Source organism: Taudactylus pleione, unplaced genomic scaffold (genome assembly GCF_031769625.1).
Source record: "Taudactylus pleione unplaced genomic scaffold, aTauple2 ptg000190l, whole genome shotgun sequence".
NCBI classification, from domain to species: Eukaryota; Metazoa; Chordata; class Amphibia; order Anura; family Myobatrachidae; genus Taudactylus; species Taudactylus pleione.
This window is the reverse complement of record NW_028284592.1, coordinates 8,240,369-8,260,631: the sequence shown is the minus strand read 5'-3', so window position 1 is coordinate 8,260,631 and position 20,263 is coordinate 8,240,369. Positions and strand designations below refer to the sequence as shown.

At 44.7% G+C, this 20,263-nt stretch overlaps 1 protein-coding gene across 3 annotated transcripts in view; it reads right to left on the bottom strand.

Moving 5' to 3' along the window:
• TJP2 (tight junction protein 2) overlaps positions 1–20,263 on the bottom strand; it is a 217,085-nt gene that overhangs the window by 60,570 nt on the left and 136,252 nt on the right. For all 3 annotated transcript variants that reach the window (XM_088476614.1, XM_088476612.1, XM_088476613.1), the window contains 5 exons: positions 14,847–15,057; positions 13,600–13,787; positions 12,420–12,515; positions 12,258–12,337; positions 2,145–2,355 (listed from right to left, as the gene is read on the bottom strand). In XM_088476614.1, coding sequence (XP_088332740.1) covers positions 2,145–2,355; positions 12,258–12,337; positions 12,420–12,515; positions 13,600–13,787; positions 14,847–15,057 — 786 coding nt within the window. The remainder of the gene's footprint in view (positions 1–2,144; positions 2,356–12,257; positions 12,338–12,419; positions 12,516–13,599; positions 13,788–14,846; positions 15,058–20,263) is intronic.

Below are 20,263 nucleotides of genomic sequence, written 5' to 3'. Positions count from 1 at the left end.
GTCAGAAAGATCCTTTGTATTCGAGAATCCAGGAGTGCCCCCAGATGCACATCCACTGTGACGGAGATAGCGAGGACTTTTTCCAATTGATGAGCCAGCCGTGTGTTTGCAGGCAGTCCACGGTCAGCTGGAGATGGCGTTGTAACAAAACCGGTGAACATGCCAAGATTAAGAGGACGTCTAGGTATGGCAGGATTCTGACTCCCTGGTTCCTGAGGTGGGCCACCACAACGGCCATTATTTTGTTAATGACCCGAGTGTCTGTTGACAGACCAAAGGGCAGCTCCCGAAACTGGTAATGTTGCTGCAGGTCAGCAAACTGAAGGAACCGCTGGTGGCTTGGAGTAATAGGCACATGCAGGTATGCATCCTGAATGTCCAGAGAAACCATGTAATCCCCAGGCTCCAATGCCAGGACAATTGAATGTAGAATTTCCTTGCGGAACTTGGGCACTCGGATAAATTTGTTGAGGGGTTTGAGATTCAGAATAGGCCAATGAGACCCATCCAGCTTCTGAATCAAAAAGAGAGTGGAATAAAAACCAGTTCCTCGCTGAGCCGAAGGAACCGGTATTATCACAGCTGAACGCAGCAGGGAGTGAATGGCTTCCTAGAGGGCCAGGGCCTTGATAGGGTCTGATGAGGGACCTGTAAAAAAAATTGCTGGGGAGGATGCCTCAGGAAGGTGAGGGAGTACCCCTGGGAGACCACTTCTCGGACTCAGGCGTTTGATGCCAAGAGTCGGAAAATTTAAGAATTCAGTCCCCCACCCTGGGATCCCTCAGGAAGAGACCTGCCCCATCAGATGGAGGGTTTGTCGTCAGACTTGGAAGCTGGACGTCTAGCAAAACAAGACTGGATCGCGGCTTGGAGATCTTGTGGGAACTAAACTGCCTGGGAAAGGACTGTCCTCTTACCTTACCCTGGGGGCGAAGGGATAGAGAAGAGGACGGCCTAGGCTTAGGGGCAGCTGTTGATGGCAGAAAGGCAGATTTAGAGGCTGCCACGTTAGCCACGATTTTCTCCAACGCTGCGCCGAACAGCCTGTCCCTAGAGAAGGGTAAGGATTAGAGTGCCTTATTGGATCCCGTGTCCACCTTCCAGGACCGTAAGCCAAAGGACCTGGTTGGCGACTACCGAGGTTACAGATGCCTTAGAGGCATGGAGTCCAGTATCCAATGCAGCTTCTCCCAATTAAGAGGCCGCTTCCTGAATATGGGAGATGTAGGCCAGTTGTTCCCTGGTAGCATCTGATGGCAGGCTCTCTTCCAGTGCCTCTGTCCATCCGTCGATAGCCCTAGCCACCCAGACCGCTGCCATAGCCGGCCTAGTGATAGCGCCAGAAAGCGAGCAGACTGACTTGAGACAAGTTTCCAGTTTTCTATCCGTGACATCCTTAAGGGAGGATGTAGACGGTAAAGGCAGCAAAGAGCTTCTGACTAAACGTGCCACCTGCGAATCAACAGTAGGAGGAACTTCCCACTTAGTACACTCACTGGTAGGGAGAGGGCAAAGAGACGCTAGTCTTTTTGGGACCTCGAACAGTCTGCCAGGAGTACCCCAAGCTTCGCCCATGAGCTGGTTTGATTGAGGGAATTCAGCCTTAACCACCTTTTGACGTTTAAACATCGGGGTTTTAGGCTTAGGGGCCTCATCCTCTATTTTCAGGATCTATTTATCCGCCCTCACTAAAGAAGTGACATCCACTGTTGAATGACGGATTCCCTATGGCCCCTGAAGAAGAAAGTTATATTTTAATAAATACCAGTGCACCACCATAGGAGAACTTCTGTCTGTCTCTTGAATATGTTGTCAGTTGGAAGCACCCCCAGCATTGCATAGGTACACAGAAAATATATTCCATTTATATGGGGTTTTCTTTTTTGAAGAAAATAATAATATAGGGACTAGGTGCAGTAGTCATTTCTTTTTTTAGGACAAATATCCTTATGGTAAGCATCAGTGTTACTAAAAGGCATTCTAGTGTAAAGAAAGCTGTTTGTGAAGTATAAGGAGAGTGGGACTACAGATGAATAGGGGAATGTTGGTTGGAAACTGACTACCATGTGCTACTATTACTTAGGTTTAAAATGATCAAGTGATTAGAATAAAATAACTTGGTTTAAAAATGAAAAAGGACTCACCTGTAATGAGATGAGCACACGTCTTCTTCAGCTTATTTGCCTGGTCATATAACTTGCGAGAACTTTTGTTTGATGTTGGACACAATCTATTTCTCATAGTTTTCACTCCTTGCTTGCTGTCGGGGTTGAATAATACTACTATAGGGAACCATTGAGTATAGTTTAACAGGTCTACTGCTTTAGGGGTCACATCCATAAGAGCATGTTTATCCTAAAAAGAAAAAAAAAAAAAATGATTATTGAAAAAATAAACAGCTGATGAAGATCGAAAAACCCTTTTTTTTTTTTTTTTAATAGCCTATGCCTTAGTTTCCAACTCCCAAACAACAGCTGCATTTAAAAGCCACTTAAAAATGAAAGCAATTCTGGGGCTCCTCTATTAGTGCTGGAACTTAAGGCTAGGAAACTTGGACATGGAAACTGCAAGATGGGGTTGGTCTATTAATGAAAAAAAGGTGTTATGGTAGACTTACCTTGATAACTCCATTTCTTCGAGGTCCATAGGGTCCATGGGCTAATGTGGTTGGAGAGATCCGGGCACCAAACCGTTAAAGCTTTCAGCTCCCAGGATGCCTCGGGTCCTTCTCCATATATGCCCCACCCCCAGCCACAGGCCTTCAGTTTTGTAAACAAGCCTCAAGGCAGGAGAAGGAAAGAGGAGAAGGAAGACCAATCGTACACCAGAAACACTCTCACTCAAGATGAGGGAATCAGTGACCGAAAGAAAAGAAAATTTACCCAATGAAGCTAGGTGAGTCAGGGTGGGTGCCCTGTGGACCTCGAAGAAAAGGAGTTATCAAAGTAAGTCTACCATAACTCTAATTTTTCTTAGGGTCCATAGGGATCCTCAGGGATACCATGGGGATGTCCAAAAGCTGTTCCCCTATGGGTGGGGGATGCTCCGGAGCAGAAAGGAGAACTCGTCGCCCAAAGGAAGCATCCTGAGAGGCAAAAGTATCAAAAACGTAGAACCTAAGAAAAGTGTTCACCGAAGACCACGTGGCTGCAATGCACAATTGTTCAGCAAAGCCACCGTGACCAAAAGCCTACGATGGCCCTACAGACCAAGTAGAATGCGCTGTCACCGTGTTTGGGACAGGGAAATCAGCCTGTGGGCCTGATTCAGACCCGCTCGCAAGCGGGTCGATTGTTAGGCAGTGCACACGAGCGGCGTGCGCGAGCCCCGGAGCGAGCGCAATAAGCACTCGCTCCGGCGCTCGCATCCAAAAGGGGCAGCTGACTCGTGATGTCAGTAGGTGGACTTTCTGCTCTATTAGAGCAGGAAGTCCACTGGGGCTTGTGGCAACGAGACCCTACCGCAAAGTCTTGACCATCGCGACCATCACCTGGCCGCTCGCATAAGCTGTAGGTGGTAACCAACAGCTATGCGAGCAGCCAGGAGGCCGCAACTAAAAAAACAAGCGGCCGCTCTGATTCAAAGCGAGCGCTCACTTTTTGAGCGCGCCTCTGAATCAAGCCCTGTGTATACACCTGATAGTCATACATAACCATCGAGCCAGGATCTGCTTATTAGCTGGCCATCCTCGTTTGTGAAAACCATACAATACAAAAAGAGCATCTGATTTTCTAACTGAGTTTGTTCGCTCCACATATAGACGGAGAGCACAACCTACATCCAGGGACGCTACACCTACAGAGAGGTCTGGAGCCTGAAAAGCTGGAACTACAATTTCTTAATTTACATGAAAACTGGACACTACCTTAGGAAGGTAACCCACCCTTGTACCAAGAACAGCTCTATCCTGGTGAAAAATCATAAAAGGGGAGCAAGAAGATAGTGCTGCCAAATCAGAGACTGCGTGCAGAAGAGATAGCGAGAAGAAAAAAGTGTCTTTGCTGTCAACCATTTCAAATCCACAGAGTACAAATGTTCAAATGGGGAAGCTTTTAGCCCCTTAAGAACCAAAGACAGATCCAACGGTGCTACCGTTGGGACAAAAGGAGATTGAACTCGCAGAACTCCCTGAAAAAAAATTCTAACATCTGGTAATGAGATAATCTCTCTCTGGAACCAGACTGACAATGCAAAAACCTGCACTTCTAAAGTGGCCATGGCAGAGACCAAGGTCTAAACCAGCCTGGAGAAAAGCCAGTACCTGGGAAACCCTAAACACCTTAGGGCAGGGGTCTTCAACCTGTAAGGCAGTGTGGGCCACATTAAAAAATTCAACGAAGCCGAGGGCCACTAAGCTATACTGCGGTATTTAAACTCTGTTCCCCTCCTCACACAATTTTGACCCATAACTGCCCCCTCCTACAATTTTAATTATGTCCCATAACTGCCCCCCTCTGCAGTGCCCCTTATGCAGGGCCCCCAGTAGTGGTCCCCCTATGCAGTGACCCCAGTAATGGTCCTTATATAATGCCCCCAGTAGTGGTCCCCCTTATGCAGTCCCCTAGAAGTGCCCCTTATACAGTGTCCCCAGTAGTGGTCCCCCTTATGCAGTCCTCCAATAGTGCCCCCCAGTAGTGGTCCCCATTATGCAGGCCCCCTATGCAGGCCCCCAGTAGTGATCACTCCTATGCAGTGCTTCTAATACAGTGCACCCTGTAGTGGTCCTCCCTATTCAGTGCCCCCAGTAGTGGTACCCCCTATGTAGTGCCCCTTATACAGTGCCCCCTGTTGTGGTCGTCCCTATTCACTGCCCCACTAGTGGTCCCCCCTTATATAATGCCCCCCAGTAGTGGTCCCCCTTATGCAGTCCCTCAGTAGTGCCCTTTATACAGTGCCCCCAGTAGTGGTCCCCCTTATGCAGTCCTCCAGTAGTTCTCCTTATACAGTGCCCCCAGTAGTGGTCCCCGTTATGCAGGCCCCCAGTAGTGATGCCCCCTATGCAGTGCCCCCTGTAGTGGTCCCCCTTATGCAGGCCCCCAGTAGAGATCACTCCTAATCAGTGCTTCTAATACAGTTCACCCTGTAGTGGTCCTCCCTATTCAGTGCCCCCAGTAGTGGTCCCCCCTATGTAGTGCTCCTTATACAGGGCCCCCTGTTGTGGTCATCCCTATTCACTGCCCCCAGTAGTGGTCCCCCCCCTATGCAGTGCCCCTTATATAGTGGTCCCCCCTCTATGCAGTGCTCCCAGTAGTGGTCCCCCCCTATGCAGTGCTCCCAGTAGTGGTCCCTCCCCCCTATGCAGTGCTCCCAGTAGTGGTCCCCCCCCTATGCAGTGCCCTTTATATAGTGCCCCCAGTAGCAAACCCCCCTATACAGTGCCTCCAGTAGTGGTCCCCCGATGCAGTGCCCCCAGCAGTAGTACCACCCCCCAGTAGTGGTCCACCCTGATGCAGTACTCTAGTAGTGGTCCCCACCAAGTAGTGCCCCAAGTAGTAGTCCCCCCCGATGCAGTGCCCCCAATAGTGGTCCCCCCCCAGTAGTGCCCCAAGTAGTACAAACACACACGTAAAGAAAAAAATAAAACAGTTACCTGAAACCCCGTTCCTGCCGCCGTCCGCTCCTCCGTCCTTCCGGGCTGGCCTGCTCTAAATTATGGGAGAGACGTCATGACGTCTCTACCATTACCCACTGCGGGAGCGGGAAGATGGAGCTCATGAGTGAGCTCTAGCCCTGCTCCTGCAGTGGGCGCAGCAGCCAATGAGAGTCTGTCTGACTCTCATTGGCTGGCTGCCAAAACAAACACACTGCTGCCGGCGCCGGTGTATTTGTTTCTGTCTGTAGTGCAGACTGCACTTACTGTGGTCTGCAATACACAGTAACCATCGGCGGGCCACGGAGAATGTCTCTGCGGGCCACGGGTTGAAGACCCCTGCCTTAGGGTCATACTTTCTGTAGGAACACCACTGACCAAAAGAATGCCAAACCCTGTAATAGATGCGGGCAGAGGCAGGCTTCCGTGTTCTAAACATCGTTTGAATCACAGAGCTGGAGAAACCTTTGGCTCTTAAGATGGAAGATTCAAGAGCCACGCCGTCAATGCCAGACGAGGTAAATCCAGATGCTGGCAGGGACCCTGCTTTAACAGATCCTGCCATAGAGGAAGGGGATATGGACTTTCTATGGATAGATTCTGTATGTCGGTGAACCAATGACGTTTGGGCCAAGCCGGAGCTACTAGTATTATTGTTCCGCCTTCCTGCTTGAATTTCCTGAGAGAGGAGGGAAATAGGAGGAAATAGATACATCAGCTTGAAGTCCCATCTTACTGCCAGTGCGTCCATGAATGCTGCATATGGGTCTCTGGACCTGGACCCGTACCTGGGGACCTTGTGGTTGTGACGTGATGCCATGAGATGTATGTCTGGTAGACCCCATTTGTTAACCAAGAGCTGAAATACTCCCGGGTGGAGAGACCATTCTCCGCCGTGTATGAGGGAGAGACGAACCTCTGGAGTGAGAAGGATCCTCTGGGACTTTATAAGATACTGTCCGTTCCACCTGGAGAGAATCAATTTTGCAGAGGCCTGGAATGAAACTGAGCACATTCCACAATGTCGAAAGTGGATACCATTGATCCCAGGGCCTGCATTGCGGATATGACGGATACCCTTCGCTTTTTTTAGCAGTTTGCGTGCTCTCAATGATAGAGCCGCAATGTTGTCCTCTGGTATAAAGATCCTTTGTGCCTGAGAGTCCAGAAGTGCTCCCAGATCTAAAATCTGCTGTGTTGGATAAAGAGGATTTCTTCCAATTGTTGATCCAGCCGTGCTTCTGTAGGTAGGCTATGGTCAGCTGAAGATGGTGTTGTAAAACAACTGGAGTTTGTGCCAATATCACATTATCGTCCAGATATGGTAGTATTCTGACTCCCTGATGCCTGAGATAGTCAGTCATGACTGCCATTATCTTGGTAAATACCCGAGGGGTTGTTGATAGGCCAAAGGGCGGCACCTGGAATTGGTAATGTTGCTGTAGGACAGCAAACCGTAGAAATTGTTGGCGGGATGGCATAATAGGAACATGCAGATACGCATCCTGAATGTCCAGGGAAACCATAAAATCCCCAGGTTCCATTGCCAAAATAATAGGAGTGTTTCCATACGGAACAAGGGTTTTTAGATTTAGAATAGGGCGATGAGACCCATTTGGTTTCTGATAGATTGGAAAAATAACCCTTTCCTTGTTGTAACACAGGAACCTGTATTATTACCCCTGCCTGCAACAGGGAATGAATGGCCTCCTGAAGGGCCATCTTTATAGCACCTGATGAAGGAATTGTGCAAAAAAGCTTCTGGGGAGGATGCCTCCGGAAAGTGACAGCATACCCGAGAGACCACTTTTCGGACCCTGGCATCTGGTGTTGTTCGATGCCAGCAAAAGTCAAACTGAAGAAATCGGCCCCCCAGCCTGGTATACCCTTGGAGGTGGCCCAGCCCGTCAGGCCGAGGGTTAGTCGTCCGGCTTAGAAGCCGGATGTCTGGCCGGCCCAGACCTCATTGTTTATCGCCTGGTTGTCCTGCGAAAACTAGATGGTCTGGAGGAAGTGTTCCCTTGCTCATCCCTAAGGACGAAAAGACCGGAAAGAAAACTGCCTAGACTTCAATGTAGCCGTGGACGGCAGACCTGCAGATTTTGAAGCTGCCAGAGTAGCTATTATCTTATCTAACTCTGCTCCAAAAAGTAAATTTCCATAAAAAGGTAAGGATTCCAGAGCCTTCTTTGATTCTGTATCAGCTTTCCAGGATCTTAACCAAAGGACCCTGCACACCACTGCTGATGCTTTAGAAGCTAAAATTCCAGCATCTATTGCATCTCCTCCTAAATAGAAGGCCGCTTCCCGTATGTGGGAGATATACTTAATCTGTTCTCTGGTAGCATCTGGTAGAGAGTGTTCCAATGCCCCGTCCATTCTTCAACAGCCTTGGCTACCCAGGCTCCAGCCATAGCTGTACGAGTAGCAGCCCCCGAAGATGAAAATACTGCCTTAAAACTAGAGATGAGCGGTTCGGATTCTGTGGAATCTGAACTACTCCGAACATTGGGGATCCGAGTCCACACGAACGCTGTTCGGGTGTTCCCTGCCTGACTCGGATCCCCGTTCGAGGCCGAGCCGCAGCCTCCTGATGTCGGATTCTCGTGAGAGAATCCGACGTCAGGGCTCCTCTAGTGTAGGGCAGACCACTGTGATAGCGGTCTGCCCTACACAGATAAAACACACAGCCCCGCTCCCTCTGCGCGTTATAGAGCAGAGCGGACGGCGGCGGAAGCGGGGATTCAGGTAAGTTTTTTGGGTTTTTTTATGTGTGTTTGTGTGTGTGTAAGGGTGCATACTACTACTGGGGGCCTGCTAATGGGGGGCATACTACTACTGGGGGCCTGCTAAGGGGGGGGCACTACTACTACTAGAGGCCTGCTAGTGGGGGCATACTACTACTGGGGGCCTGCTAAGGGGGGGCATACTACTACTGGGAGACTGCTAATGGGGGCACTACTACTACTGGGGGCCTTCTAAGGGGGGGCACTACTACTGGGGGCCCGCTAAGGGGGACATACTACTACTGAGGGCCCGCTAAGGGGGGACACTACTACTACTGGAGGCCTGCTAAGGGGGGGCATACTACTAGTGGGGGCCTGCTAAGGGGGGGCATACTACTATTGGGGGCCTGCTAAGGGGGGCATACTACTACTGGGGGCCTGCTAATGGGGGGCATACCACTACTGGGGGCATGTTAATGGGGGCACTACTACTGGGGGCATGTTAATGGGGGCACTACTACTGGGGCACTGCTACTGGGGGGCATACTACTGGGGGCACTACTACTGGGGGCCTGCTAATGTGGGCACTACTAATGGGGGGCATACTACTACTGGGGGCACTGCATAGGAGGACCTACTACTAAGGGGACTGCATAGGGGGTACCACTACTGGGGCCATTGTGTAAGGGACACCACTGCTGGGGGCATTGTATAAGTGGCACTACTACTGTGGGCATTGTATAAGGGGCATTACTACTGTGGGCTTTGTGTAAAAGGGTCACTACTGTGGGAATTGTGTAAAAGGGTCACTACTGTGGGAATTGTGTAAAAGGGTCACTACTGTGGGCATTGTGTAAAAGGGTCACTACTGTGGGCATTGTGTAAAAGGGGCACTACTGTGGGCATTGTGTAAAAGGGGCACTACTGTGGGCATTGTGTAAAAGGGGCACTACTGTGTGTCGTAACATAAATAAGAGCCACTACTTTATGGTGTAATGTGAATCAGGGGCACTATGTGATGGAATGTGAATAAGATTGTGCACTGTGACTCCTTGGGCCGTAGCCCACTATGTAAACAAGTACTGTGATTCTGCTGACCGTACCCCACTGGGTGGGTCATTTCTGCCACTGCTGTGTGGCAATGTTTCATAGATGTGCTTTAATTGTGGTGTCTGTGCCCCTGCTTTGTCGCTTAGTAACCAGTCAGCTCATTGCAACGTTTGGCCAATAATGTTGAAAACAATATTATAAGCTGTGAGGTGGTCTAAATTGACTATAAATGACTGGAAATTAATGTTATTGAGGTTAATGATACTTTTAAGAAGAAAAAAAGGGCCAATTTATGTGATTTTAGCTTTTTTTGTAATTTTTGGTAAAAAAAATCCAAATCCAGTCACCGCAGTTTGGCAAATCCAAATCCGGACGACGAATTAGAACCAAATCCGGCAAAAATGGTCCGGCGCACATCCCTACTAAAAACATATTACAATTTTCCTATCTGTAGAATCTATAAGAGAAGATGCTGACGGAATAGGCAGTGTAGCATTTCTGACTAAGTGCGGCACATGAGCATCCACAGTAGGAGGTACCTCCCACTTCGTACATTCAGAAGCTGGAAAAGGATACAACAATGGTGATCTTTTATGCACCTAAAACAGTTTATCTGGGTTACCCCATGCCTCTTCCATAAGCTCAGTGAGCTGCTCAGAATTAGGAAACTCTGTTTTGACCACCTTCTGGTGTTTAAACACTGCAGCCTTCTTACTAGGAGTTGGTTCATCATCCTGAATATCTAGGCTTGATTTAACCACCTTCACTAAAGAAGGAACATCCACTGAGGGTGGATGGTCCTCCTCTCCCGAGCTAGACTCTTGAGAAGAACCCTGCGCATCATCTGATTCGTATGAATCCATATATACGTTTAGGCGCCTTACTAACTAACGGTCTGAATGCAACCGCTGACTGAGCCATACTCTGAATTGAGTGGGCATAAGCATCCATCCAGGAAGATGTATAGGAGGTGTAAACATAGCATGCTGTAGGTACTCCAAACAAGGAGGCATTATTGGAGTAGCCCAAGATGGCTCTTGTACAGGGACTGGTATACTGGACTGGTGAGGTGGCTCTTTATAACAGAAGGCACACAAACATCCTTAATCAAGTCCTGAGAGGTCAAGCCCGCTAAACAGTTTTTACATGAAAACAGTATAGGGGCCTCCTCCTGATTGCCTTTACTTTTTGACATATCAATTTACAGGTAACAATGCAATGTAATGTGACAACCTTGACAAATAACAATTTCATGTGAAGTATAAGAAAAAAAAACACACACCTGCAACAGAGGGATGAGGAGAAAAACAGTGAGTTATAACTGACAGACAGAAATAAATGGCAGTATAAGCACAGCAGCTAGCAAACAGTCAAACACAATGCATATGCAATTTAGTTGCAATGGGCTCTTAATTAACTACTCAAAGCACAATGGTTGGTAGGATATAGAGCCCTATATACCCAGTGTTCGCAAATTTGAGCTATAGCGCGTGTTTTACCCGGGATTGAGCACTGGGGACTCACTTTTAAAAAGTAGCCGGGTCCCCGGGGACACGCTGTGCTGTGGCCAATCCCTGACAGCTGGCTGCAGCACAGCGTGTCACCGGCACCCGCCTGCCCAGCAGAGAAAGACACAATGCTGTTTGTTACAGCAGCCAATGAGAGTCAGACAGACTCTCATTGGCTGCTGCTGTGGAAATCCGTGCTGGGATCAAGAGTTTGATCCCAGCATCGGCACAGCTGCAGGGGCAGGCAGAGGAGATGTGTTCCCTGTAGGACAAATCCGTGGCCGGTGCTTGGACAGTGTGCTTGTTCTCAGCGCCGGGTAAGCAGCCGTGGCGGGAGCTGGTGAAGGGACCGCCTGGTCCCTTCCACCAGTGTCGGCGGTAAAGTGACAGCGGGAGAAGCTTGGCTCCGGGCGCAAGCTAAGCGGAGCTAGTCGCCGGGAAGCCAAGAAGCGGCGGTTGTTTGGATAGAAGGCAGACGCGACGAGCCAATCACGGCTCACAGCATCATAGCCCCACTCACTCGCGGCGTCTCGTATTAGACGCCGCTGAGCGGGAAACTTCAGTCCGGCTGCTGAGGGGGAGGAGTGAAGACCTCCCGAAGAGAAGAGCTTCGCGGCAACAGTTCCAGCGGCCGCGCAAGAGGCCAGAAGACGGCGTGATCAAGGAGGAAGAAAGGAAGAGGCGGCGCCGCTGGCCAGGATGGGCCAGAGGCAGAAGAATGAAGCAGACCAGAGAGGACTGTGGGGGTGGAAAGAAAAAGAGCTAACAAAGCTCCACCCCCGCAGCCTCTTCCACCGTACCGGTAGGCGCCTTGGGCCACAGGTATTTAACCCCTCCCTAGACCACCAGGGTTGTTGGGCACTAGGCCTGTGGGATAAATTCAGGCAATAGGCCTGTGGGTATATAGGCGGGCACAAGGCCAGGGCTATGTAGGGGGCATTAGGCTCAATTGAAGGTATCTGCCCCCCAAATAGGTGTGAGTGACCTGGGCATTAGGCCCAGGTCACTAAAGGGCAAATAGGTGGTCTACTACTGGGGCAATGCATAGGGGGCCAACTTCTGGGGGCACTGCATAGGGGGGGGGGGATTACTACTGGGGGCACTGCATAGGGGGGGATTACTACTGGGGGTACTGCATAGGGGGGGATTACTACTGGGGGCAATGCATAGGAAGAGTACTAGAGGCAATGCAAGACCCGCCAGAATCACCAGTCCTATTACTGGTGTTACGGCCCGGCAGAGGTAGATGGAGTTTAAGTATATGCGTCTTAATTCAGACAAGCCCAATCACAGTAATGATGTCAGAACTCACTACTCAACTTAAATGTTCAAGCACAATAATTACTGCACATATTACCAAACAGGTTGCCTGGTGCTACTTACCTGTTCAATAATCTGTCTAACTGTATTTAGCCGTACTACTCCATTCGTCTTTTCTGAACCAGCATCTTTAGGCTCAGTCTCTGGAAGAGTGAAACAGAAAAAATGCTCACATTTGTTCTAGACACAGACTGACACTGCATGTGTCAACAGATCATCACTTACTGGCTATTTGAAATAGATCTGGCACGTCGTTTGCAAGTTTCTCCATTGCTACATCTGAAATCGGTCCAAACACCACAACTGGTCTTTTAAAGCCAGCTGCAACATGAACAACAACATAGCATCAGTTAAAATAACTGGAAACTGAAGTTTTCTTTGTTTAATTGTGCATAGTACCGGGTACATGGTAGATATAGGGCTAGCTGTATCAAGCCTTGGAGAGAGATAAAGTACAAATCAATCAGCTCTTGTCATTTTACAGGTTGTGTTTGAAAAATGACAGTTAGGAGCTGATTGGTCAGTGAGGTCACGGCACTCACAGCTTCCAATGTGTTGCTTCACTTAGTGCCTTCAGAAGAACTGCAAATAATCTTCACAAGAAGGTGCGGCACTCTGGTTGACAAAATATGCAGGTTCCTATGTTTTAATGCACCTCCAATGCATTTTCATCAGGGATTAAACAACAAATTAATCATTTTTACTTTTAGTGGCATGGGAGAGGTGGAGACTAGAGAAATATAATTTTACATTTTTTAAAACTATTTAGTAAAATACAAATACATATTAAATGGCATCACTTGACATGTCGTTGTATTTTATTAAATAGTGCTAAATATTTTTTTAAAAAGTTTAGGCAAGCAAATAATAAAGATCCTTAAAGGTAAAAAGAAAAGAAAAAATAGTGTTAAACAAAATTAGGGCTAATAACTTAAAATCCCTAAAGTTTCCAGGAACTATGTGGACAATTCTGTTCCATTTACCATACCGCCACTTCTTAATTCACAATTCGGCAACCCTATGTATACACTTGAGGAACTTGGTTACTGCATTAAAGCAACTATAATAAACTGTAACAGTACAGAGTAAAATTGTGTTCATCCACCCACATCTGATTGTAAGCACATGAAAGGACCCTCTCACCTTTGTCTTCTGTACATAATTATGGTGGCTGCTCACTGTAATTATGGATCTATCAGAATTTATATACAGTCTGTCCTTATGTATGTTTTTGTCAGTTTTATCCCTTTGTACGGCACTATGGAACCCTTGTGGCAGTTTATAAATAAAAGATAACAACAACAGTGGCAGACCGTGGCTAACTTTTGATTGAAGATTACAAAATACATTTCAGTAAGTTTTTTGCTGTTTTAGTAGATATAAACATGCAAATGCTCTCCCATACCTTCCCGCAGCAGGACTCTCTCATAGGAAGGGAATTTGGTGCTGATCCAGGATATGGGTGTCAGGTCATCACGGCTCTTTTTTGCATTCTTTTTTGCCCCTGCCCTTTGGGCTCGATTTTTCCAGAAGTCTGCCCTGTCCCCAGCTGCCCCTCTCTGTGAATTCTGCACACTGGCCAACTGGTCAGCTCTAAAACAAATGCATAACTACACTAAAATCACAAATGATGGTAGCCAAGTAATACAGTATGCCTCACACACACACACAGCAGCACATCATAACAAAATACAGAGTGTAGACTAGCTTTGATTTTAAATGGTTTTAATATATTATGTATAAAATAAATACACACTGAATATTAAATATTCTCTGGGGGTACTTCTTTAAAGTATTTAATGATTCTTAAAGAAAAAATAAATAACAACAATGACAGAAACAGCCATCTAAGGAACATTATTGATTCTGATATAAATGATCATGGGCTTGGTACCAAGATAATATTATAATAAACAAATTAGATCATATATAGCGGCCGGCGGTATTTCATACCCATTCCCTGTCAATATTATGTAGTTAACATACTGTACGTCAAACATTGTGACCATCTGCAAAACGTATACATTCCCTCCTAGACTGCATATAAACTTGCACATTCTTTTTGTTGGGAGATGTCACCTGAAATTTTACTTTAAGAATAAGTGATCTTTTAAAAATTACAAAAATAAAATGTGCTTAATTAACTGCTAAGTAGACGCACATACAAATAATTATGTAAAAAGATTTGAAATGAGGGATTAAATTGTTCTAGATGCCCACCGCTGTGCGTCTATATGAATAAGGGCCTGATGGAGCAATTTAATTGTTGCTCCGTTCGGACACCTAAAGCTGCGAGGGGAGACATTTGTTACCGTAGCCTCCTGAGGTCTAAAGTCCGAATTTCTGGGTGCCCTAATGGTGGTTTGGGCGGCCAAACGGCTGTTTGGGCGCCCTAACCACTTAGACGGGTTTAGCTGCGCAAAGCGAACGGAGAAACAATTGAATTGCTCCATCAGATGCCTATTCGCTAGACCGCCAGCAGGGGGCGCAAGAAGCATTTGAATCGCCCCCAAAGTGTCAAGCTAGTCTGATATGTACATTTATGAAATAAAATGTGGTAAAACTATTGCCTGAGTTTATTTTGTAAGCTATATATATGAAATGTAACAAACTGTCTCAGCTGGAAGAAAAAAAAAAAAGTATAAAGAGTACCTGCTTTTACTTGGAATAATGCCTTTCTCCAGCTCATTGGCAATTCTGACTGCCAGCCAGCTGCCCAACTTTCCATCATATAATGTATCCACCACCCTGAAAATCTCTCCTCTCGTGAATCCTAGGAACTGTGGAGCTTCCTTTTCATATTCAAAATGAGTCCTTATGAAGAATGAATCTCCTCGGCCACAGGCAAGAATGTTTTTGTATACTATAAAGAATGGAAAGGAGTGTTAGATATGCTTCTTTCCCAAGGATCAAATAAATTATTTCCATCAATAGTAAAGAAACTCAAGTCGTTCAGTACTCAAAGTACTACCATTATAAGCACATACTGTAGGTTAGTCACGTATTTTTCTCTTTGTGACCATCGTCTTTACTAAAATAAAAAACAGCATGCATCATATTTTTATTATATAATAAGGGTTTTGTTATACTGCTCGTGTACACAGGGGAATCAGCAATTTAGTATCAACTTAACAGAAACTAGTGAATCAATAGGCCACAATGTAATAAATATAGATTTGGCCCTGAAAATAGCTGTACACATTGAATAGGCCAGAGGTGCACTATCATTATGTTAAGTTATTATGTGCCTTCCTAAGCTTGGTACACATAATGCCGATAACTCGTAAGACCAGATAAACACTCCGATCTACTGAGCAGATATCTGATCAGTGTGACCCCGTACACAATGAGTTATTTCTATCTCAGTGTGTACGTTCTTCAATGCATCAGGAGGTTGGACATCTTAAATATTAAACTGCACATAAGATGCAACTGCAGGAACGTTTTAAGCAGTTTATTGGCTAATGCTCCTGCATACACACCTACACAATCAACTAGCCAATCAATCAATATCGGGTGATCGGCCCGATGAGTGTATAGGTGTGTATCCAGATTATTACATGGAGTAGAGTTTCATGCTGTGTTTTTTTTTAATGTGCAAAATACACAGCAGGGGCTGATGCAGAGATGGGCACCTTTGTCTCTTTAAAAAAAGCCATAAAAAGACACATGTAGACAGTGTATTTATATCAATGTGCAATGACGGATACATCTGTATATGCATCACGTAGTGTACCTGTAGCATCTGAACAAAGTTTATGTCAGTCGTAAATCAAATACGCTTACACCTAACCAGGTAATTAACACAAGTTTTTAATATTTATTTTTAAAACAAAACATGCACTTGTTATTAGGCTTGATTTAAACAAAAAACCTCAATAATACAGCAGGTATAATATTCCTTCTTATGTTCAAATGAAAGTAGTACAGAAAGAAGTAGTAATAAAGAAATGCTATAATATGCGCACAGAATCATAAAATATAGGCACATCTATATAGAAAGCACTATCAGCTAGAGAAGTCAATCCGCAAACAGGAGCGACTAGTTAATTCTGACCATCATCGTCAATGTGCACTTGCACCAGCCCTTATTCACCTGTGGATCTGCCTTAATTACATATATACAAACACGTCCTTACTGTACTCGCTCTGATTTAGGCCGGCTACACATTAAACGACCTGAGATTACCCCTCGTCCCCCGGACCATGCAAGATTGCCGATACACACTAGAAGATTTAATATGCACTGCACCGCATGCGATATCTCGTGAATGGGCACGCAGTAGGGCCAATTACACAACGTCGCTGACAACACGCGGGAGCGCGCAATAGTGTGTACACACTAGATGATGTGGACGATTTGACATTCCAATTTGTCTAAAATAGTCAAATCAACCAATTTATCGTCTAGTGTGTACCTAGCCTTAGACTGCCCCTTCCCTCCACAATGCATCTCTCCAGTCATAAGGAGATACAAGTATCAGAAGAAAACAAATTTGTGATACACACAGCGGTGCTTTAAGCGAGGAGGGGGCCTGTGAGCAGGCTCTGATCGTGCCCCCTCCTCTCTGGCGCCGCAGTAGACTCTGGCATCGTGCCAGAATCTACTCCGAATGTGCAGGTCTCCGGGAACATGGCGCAGGCGCCATGTTCCCGGGATATCTCTACTGCGCATGCGCGAATCACAGGGGAAACAGCTGCGGTGGCCATTTTCCCAGTGATTTCTGCAGCTCTGCAGCTCTGCAGCCAGCATCGGATAGGTAAGTATATGATATTGGGTGCAGGTTGTGCGGTGCATGGGCCTTCCTGGACACAGGGGCCCAAGTGCACTGCACACCTTGCACACATTATAAATATGCCCCTGGATACACACTTCTTATGTGTGCCTACATTGTACAAAAAAGCATATTTTATTCTAAGCAGACATAGCCCTAAAAAGTTAGACAAGAATTTAACCAATGGCGCTGCAAAAAGAACCTAAATCAATGTAAAAATGAAAATAATAAAATTATAATGTATCTGTGAAAAGTGTTAATTGAATCTGTATATATATATATATATATATATATATATATATATATATATATATATATATATATATATATATATTTGAAGCAGCCTTAAGAAGAAAGAAAGAAAGAAAAATAACAGCACGTGGGACACCTGCAACTATTGAGATTGAATGGATACAATGATATTCGGTTATGTCAGATAAAAATGTTACCTTTTATTTGCTAAAATGTATAATGCACATATAAACAACATACAGCATTGGCCAATGAGACACTACTATAAAATATGCATTTTAAAATGATCAACAATAAATGATACTCAAACAAAAATGGCAGCTGCTCAATCAATCTAGCAGTACTAATCAGGTGCATGAAAGGGAGGGGTCATACCAAGTAGAAAAAGGAGGGGGATTTAACCCCCTATTGTACCTCAGCACACTGAATAAATATGCTTTTATAACAGAATATACAGGACAATTCAGGAAAGTGGAAGGTATCATTAAAAGACATTGGCACCTGTTAATGAAAGATCCTGTTTTAAAAAAAAAACAATACCAATACCAAGGAAACCGACTTTTATTTACAGACGAGCTCCCAACTTGAAAAATAAATTAATACAAAGTGCAATAAATACAGAAAATCCTCACCCTGTAAGGAGTAAAGGTTTTTTCCGTTGTGGAAATTGTGTTGCATGTAAAGAAATAAAAATGGAGAAATCGAAATATGTGGATTTCAAAGTAGGAGAGAAGATACACAAATTGAATCACTTTATGACATGTAATACCACTAATGTAATTTATTTAATTGAGTGTAGTTGTCATCTTCTATATGTGGGAAAAACCAGCAGAGCATTGAAAACAAGATTAGGAGAACACCTCCGTAACATCAAGAAGGGGTTGATAACACACTCCCTGTCAAATCACTTCAAACATGTACACAACTGCTCCACAAAAGGAATAATACGATTTATGGCGATCGATAATATCAGAAACACATGGAGAGATAGAAACGAAGATAAAAGATTAGCCAAGAGTGAAATGCAATGGATTTTTAAGCTTAAAACACTGATACCAAAAGGGCTAAATACAGATTTTGAATTGAAATGGTTTTAATGAAACCCCTCCCCTCAGTTTTATCTCTTGCATATTTTTATATTTATATTTTTATATTATTATATGATACCTCTTTTATTATTATTGCTATATGTGGTTTTATATCTGCACCAGTCACTTTTCTGCATGGGACACTTTATTTCCACTCTATCATATTGTAGGTGATTGAATAAATACATATTATAGGATGTGATTTCACCTGTTCTTGCCCAAGATCCCCACTCCCCCCCCTTTTTTCTTCTATATCTGCTTTTTTCAATACGTATTTATTTTTTATTTATAAGAGATTCGAGAGAATACAGATATGAGAATCAACAACAACAAAAGGAAACATCATTTAAACCAGTTTATGATATATATTTATTGGGAAATAAAATGCAAAGACTTCACAAAAGAACGTTTTCTCCTTTAAAATGGATGCCGATCTTCCCTACTAGAAATACACATGCCAAACAAAAGATGGCTGACGAAGTCGGAAGTGTGGAGAGTCAGGTGTGCGTTCCATAGGCAGGAAGTAAAGACGCAGTTGAATCAGAAGGGAGGAACAGACGGAGTTTCCAGAGGACAGGAACACGTGACCATCCGCTGCATAAGAGATGGGACGGAAGGACTGTACTGTTGATGTACACAGGGTTAGTGAAATCGGAAAGACGCACTTCCGGTTCGGCGACAACCTTTGAAGAATGAATTGATAATTTTTTAACTATATATAGTTGATATCTTGAAATAAGATAGCGCTATAACATCTTTGAATATAGAAGAAGTACGAGTATAATGAAAAGTATTTTTTAGAGGATATGATTAGTATGACCTATGACCCGGAAGTCTATAGAAAACAGGGTATATAAGATGATCCATTTGTATGAGTGTCACATTGCCTTGAGGAAGGGAGCAGGAACTCCTGAAACGCGTTGGTGGTAAAGCTGTGACAGGATCATTGCCTGGAGTGGGATTACGGAAAGAGGTTCCCTCAGTAAGGACTCAAAAAGGAGAGGCCATCCGGAGACCTCCACCTTTAATAAACTACGAGCCCTTAATTTTGGGACTTCTGGTAATTTCCCATTTTATTGGAAAGAGGAGTAGCAATCCTCATATGTGAATGTTTATGCTATAGAATTTTTAAGAAGATTGTAGGTTGATTTCTGTGCATACATAGCAATACAGAAAAAACATCACTTGGATTTTTTATATAATATTGTGAATAAATTTTGAAATTTTTGACTTTATTACACTATGTTTGGATGATTCTTATGTTTTGCATGTCAATTACATCGGTGGGATTTGCCACAGGACCTTGACAAGAAACTATTTGGGAAGTACCATATATATTGTTTTCTCTTTTAAAGCACCGTGCGCACTTGACCAGTCACTACTTGTTATTTCACATACCAACATTAATATCATTACTTTTTATGCAGGAACTTCACAAATTATAGTTTGTTTTTTTCCCCTAGAAGACTTCAAGTTTTTTTTAGAAAATACCATTCGCCATTTTAATTCTTCTAATGCAGAAAATAATAGTCTACACAAAAGGGCAAAAAAGAAAAAGGTTTGTTGTATTTTTTTTAAATTAAAATAGCAACAAAGGATATGGGTAAGAGTTAAGATGGGTACACACCCTTTACAATCATACTTCAGATGCAATGTTACTTACAATACCACACTTGCGATTAAAAGTCGAGATGAGCATGCAGATTTATGCGTACACACCTTTACAATCTACCTAGCGATCCGCAATCCTGATCTCACAAAACCATCTGCTGAAAAGATTACTACTCCGTAAAAACACACTACATATATCAGGCTACGCTGCTGCTAAAAGACAAAATGGTTGGTAGTGCGTACACACTTCCAGATTTGTCCGACATAGGGTTTGATGAGGTTTAGGAAGAACATAAGATCAGATTTTCAGGGATGACCATGTTTTATCATAAAAAACAAACAA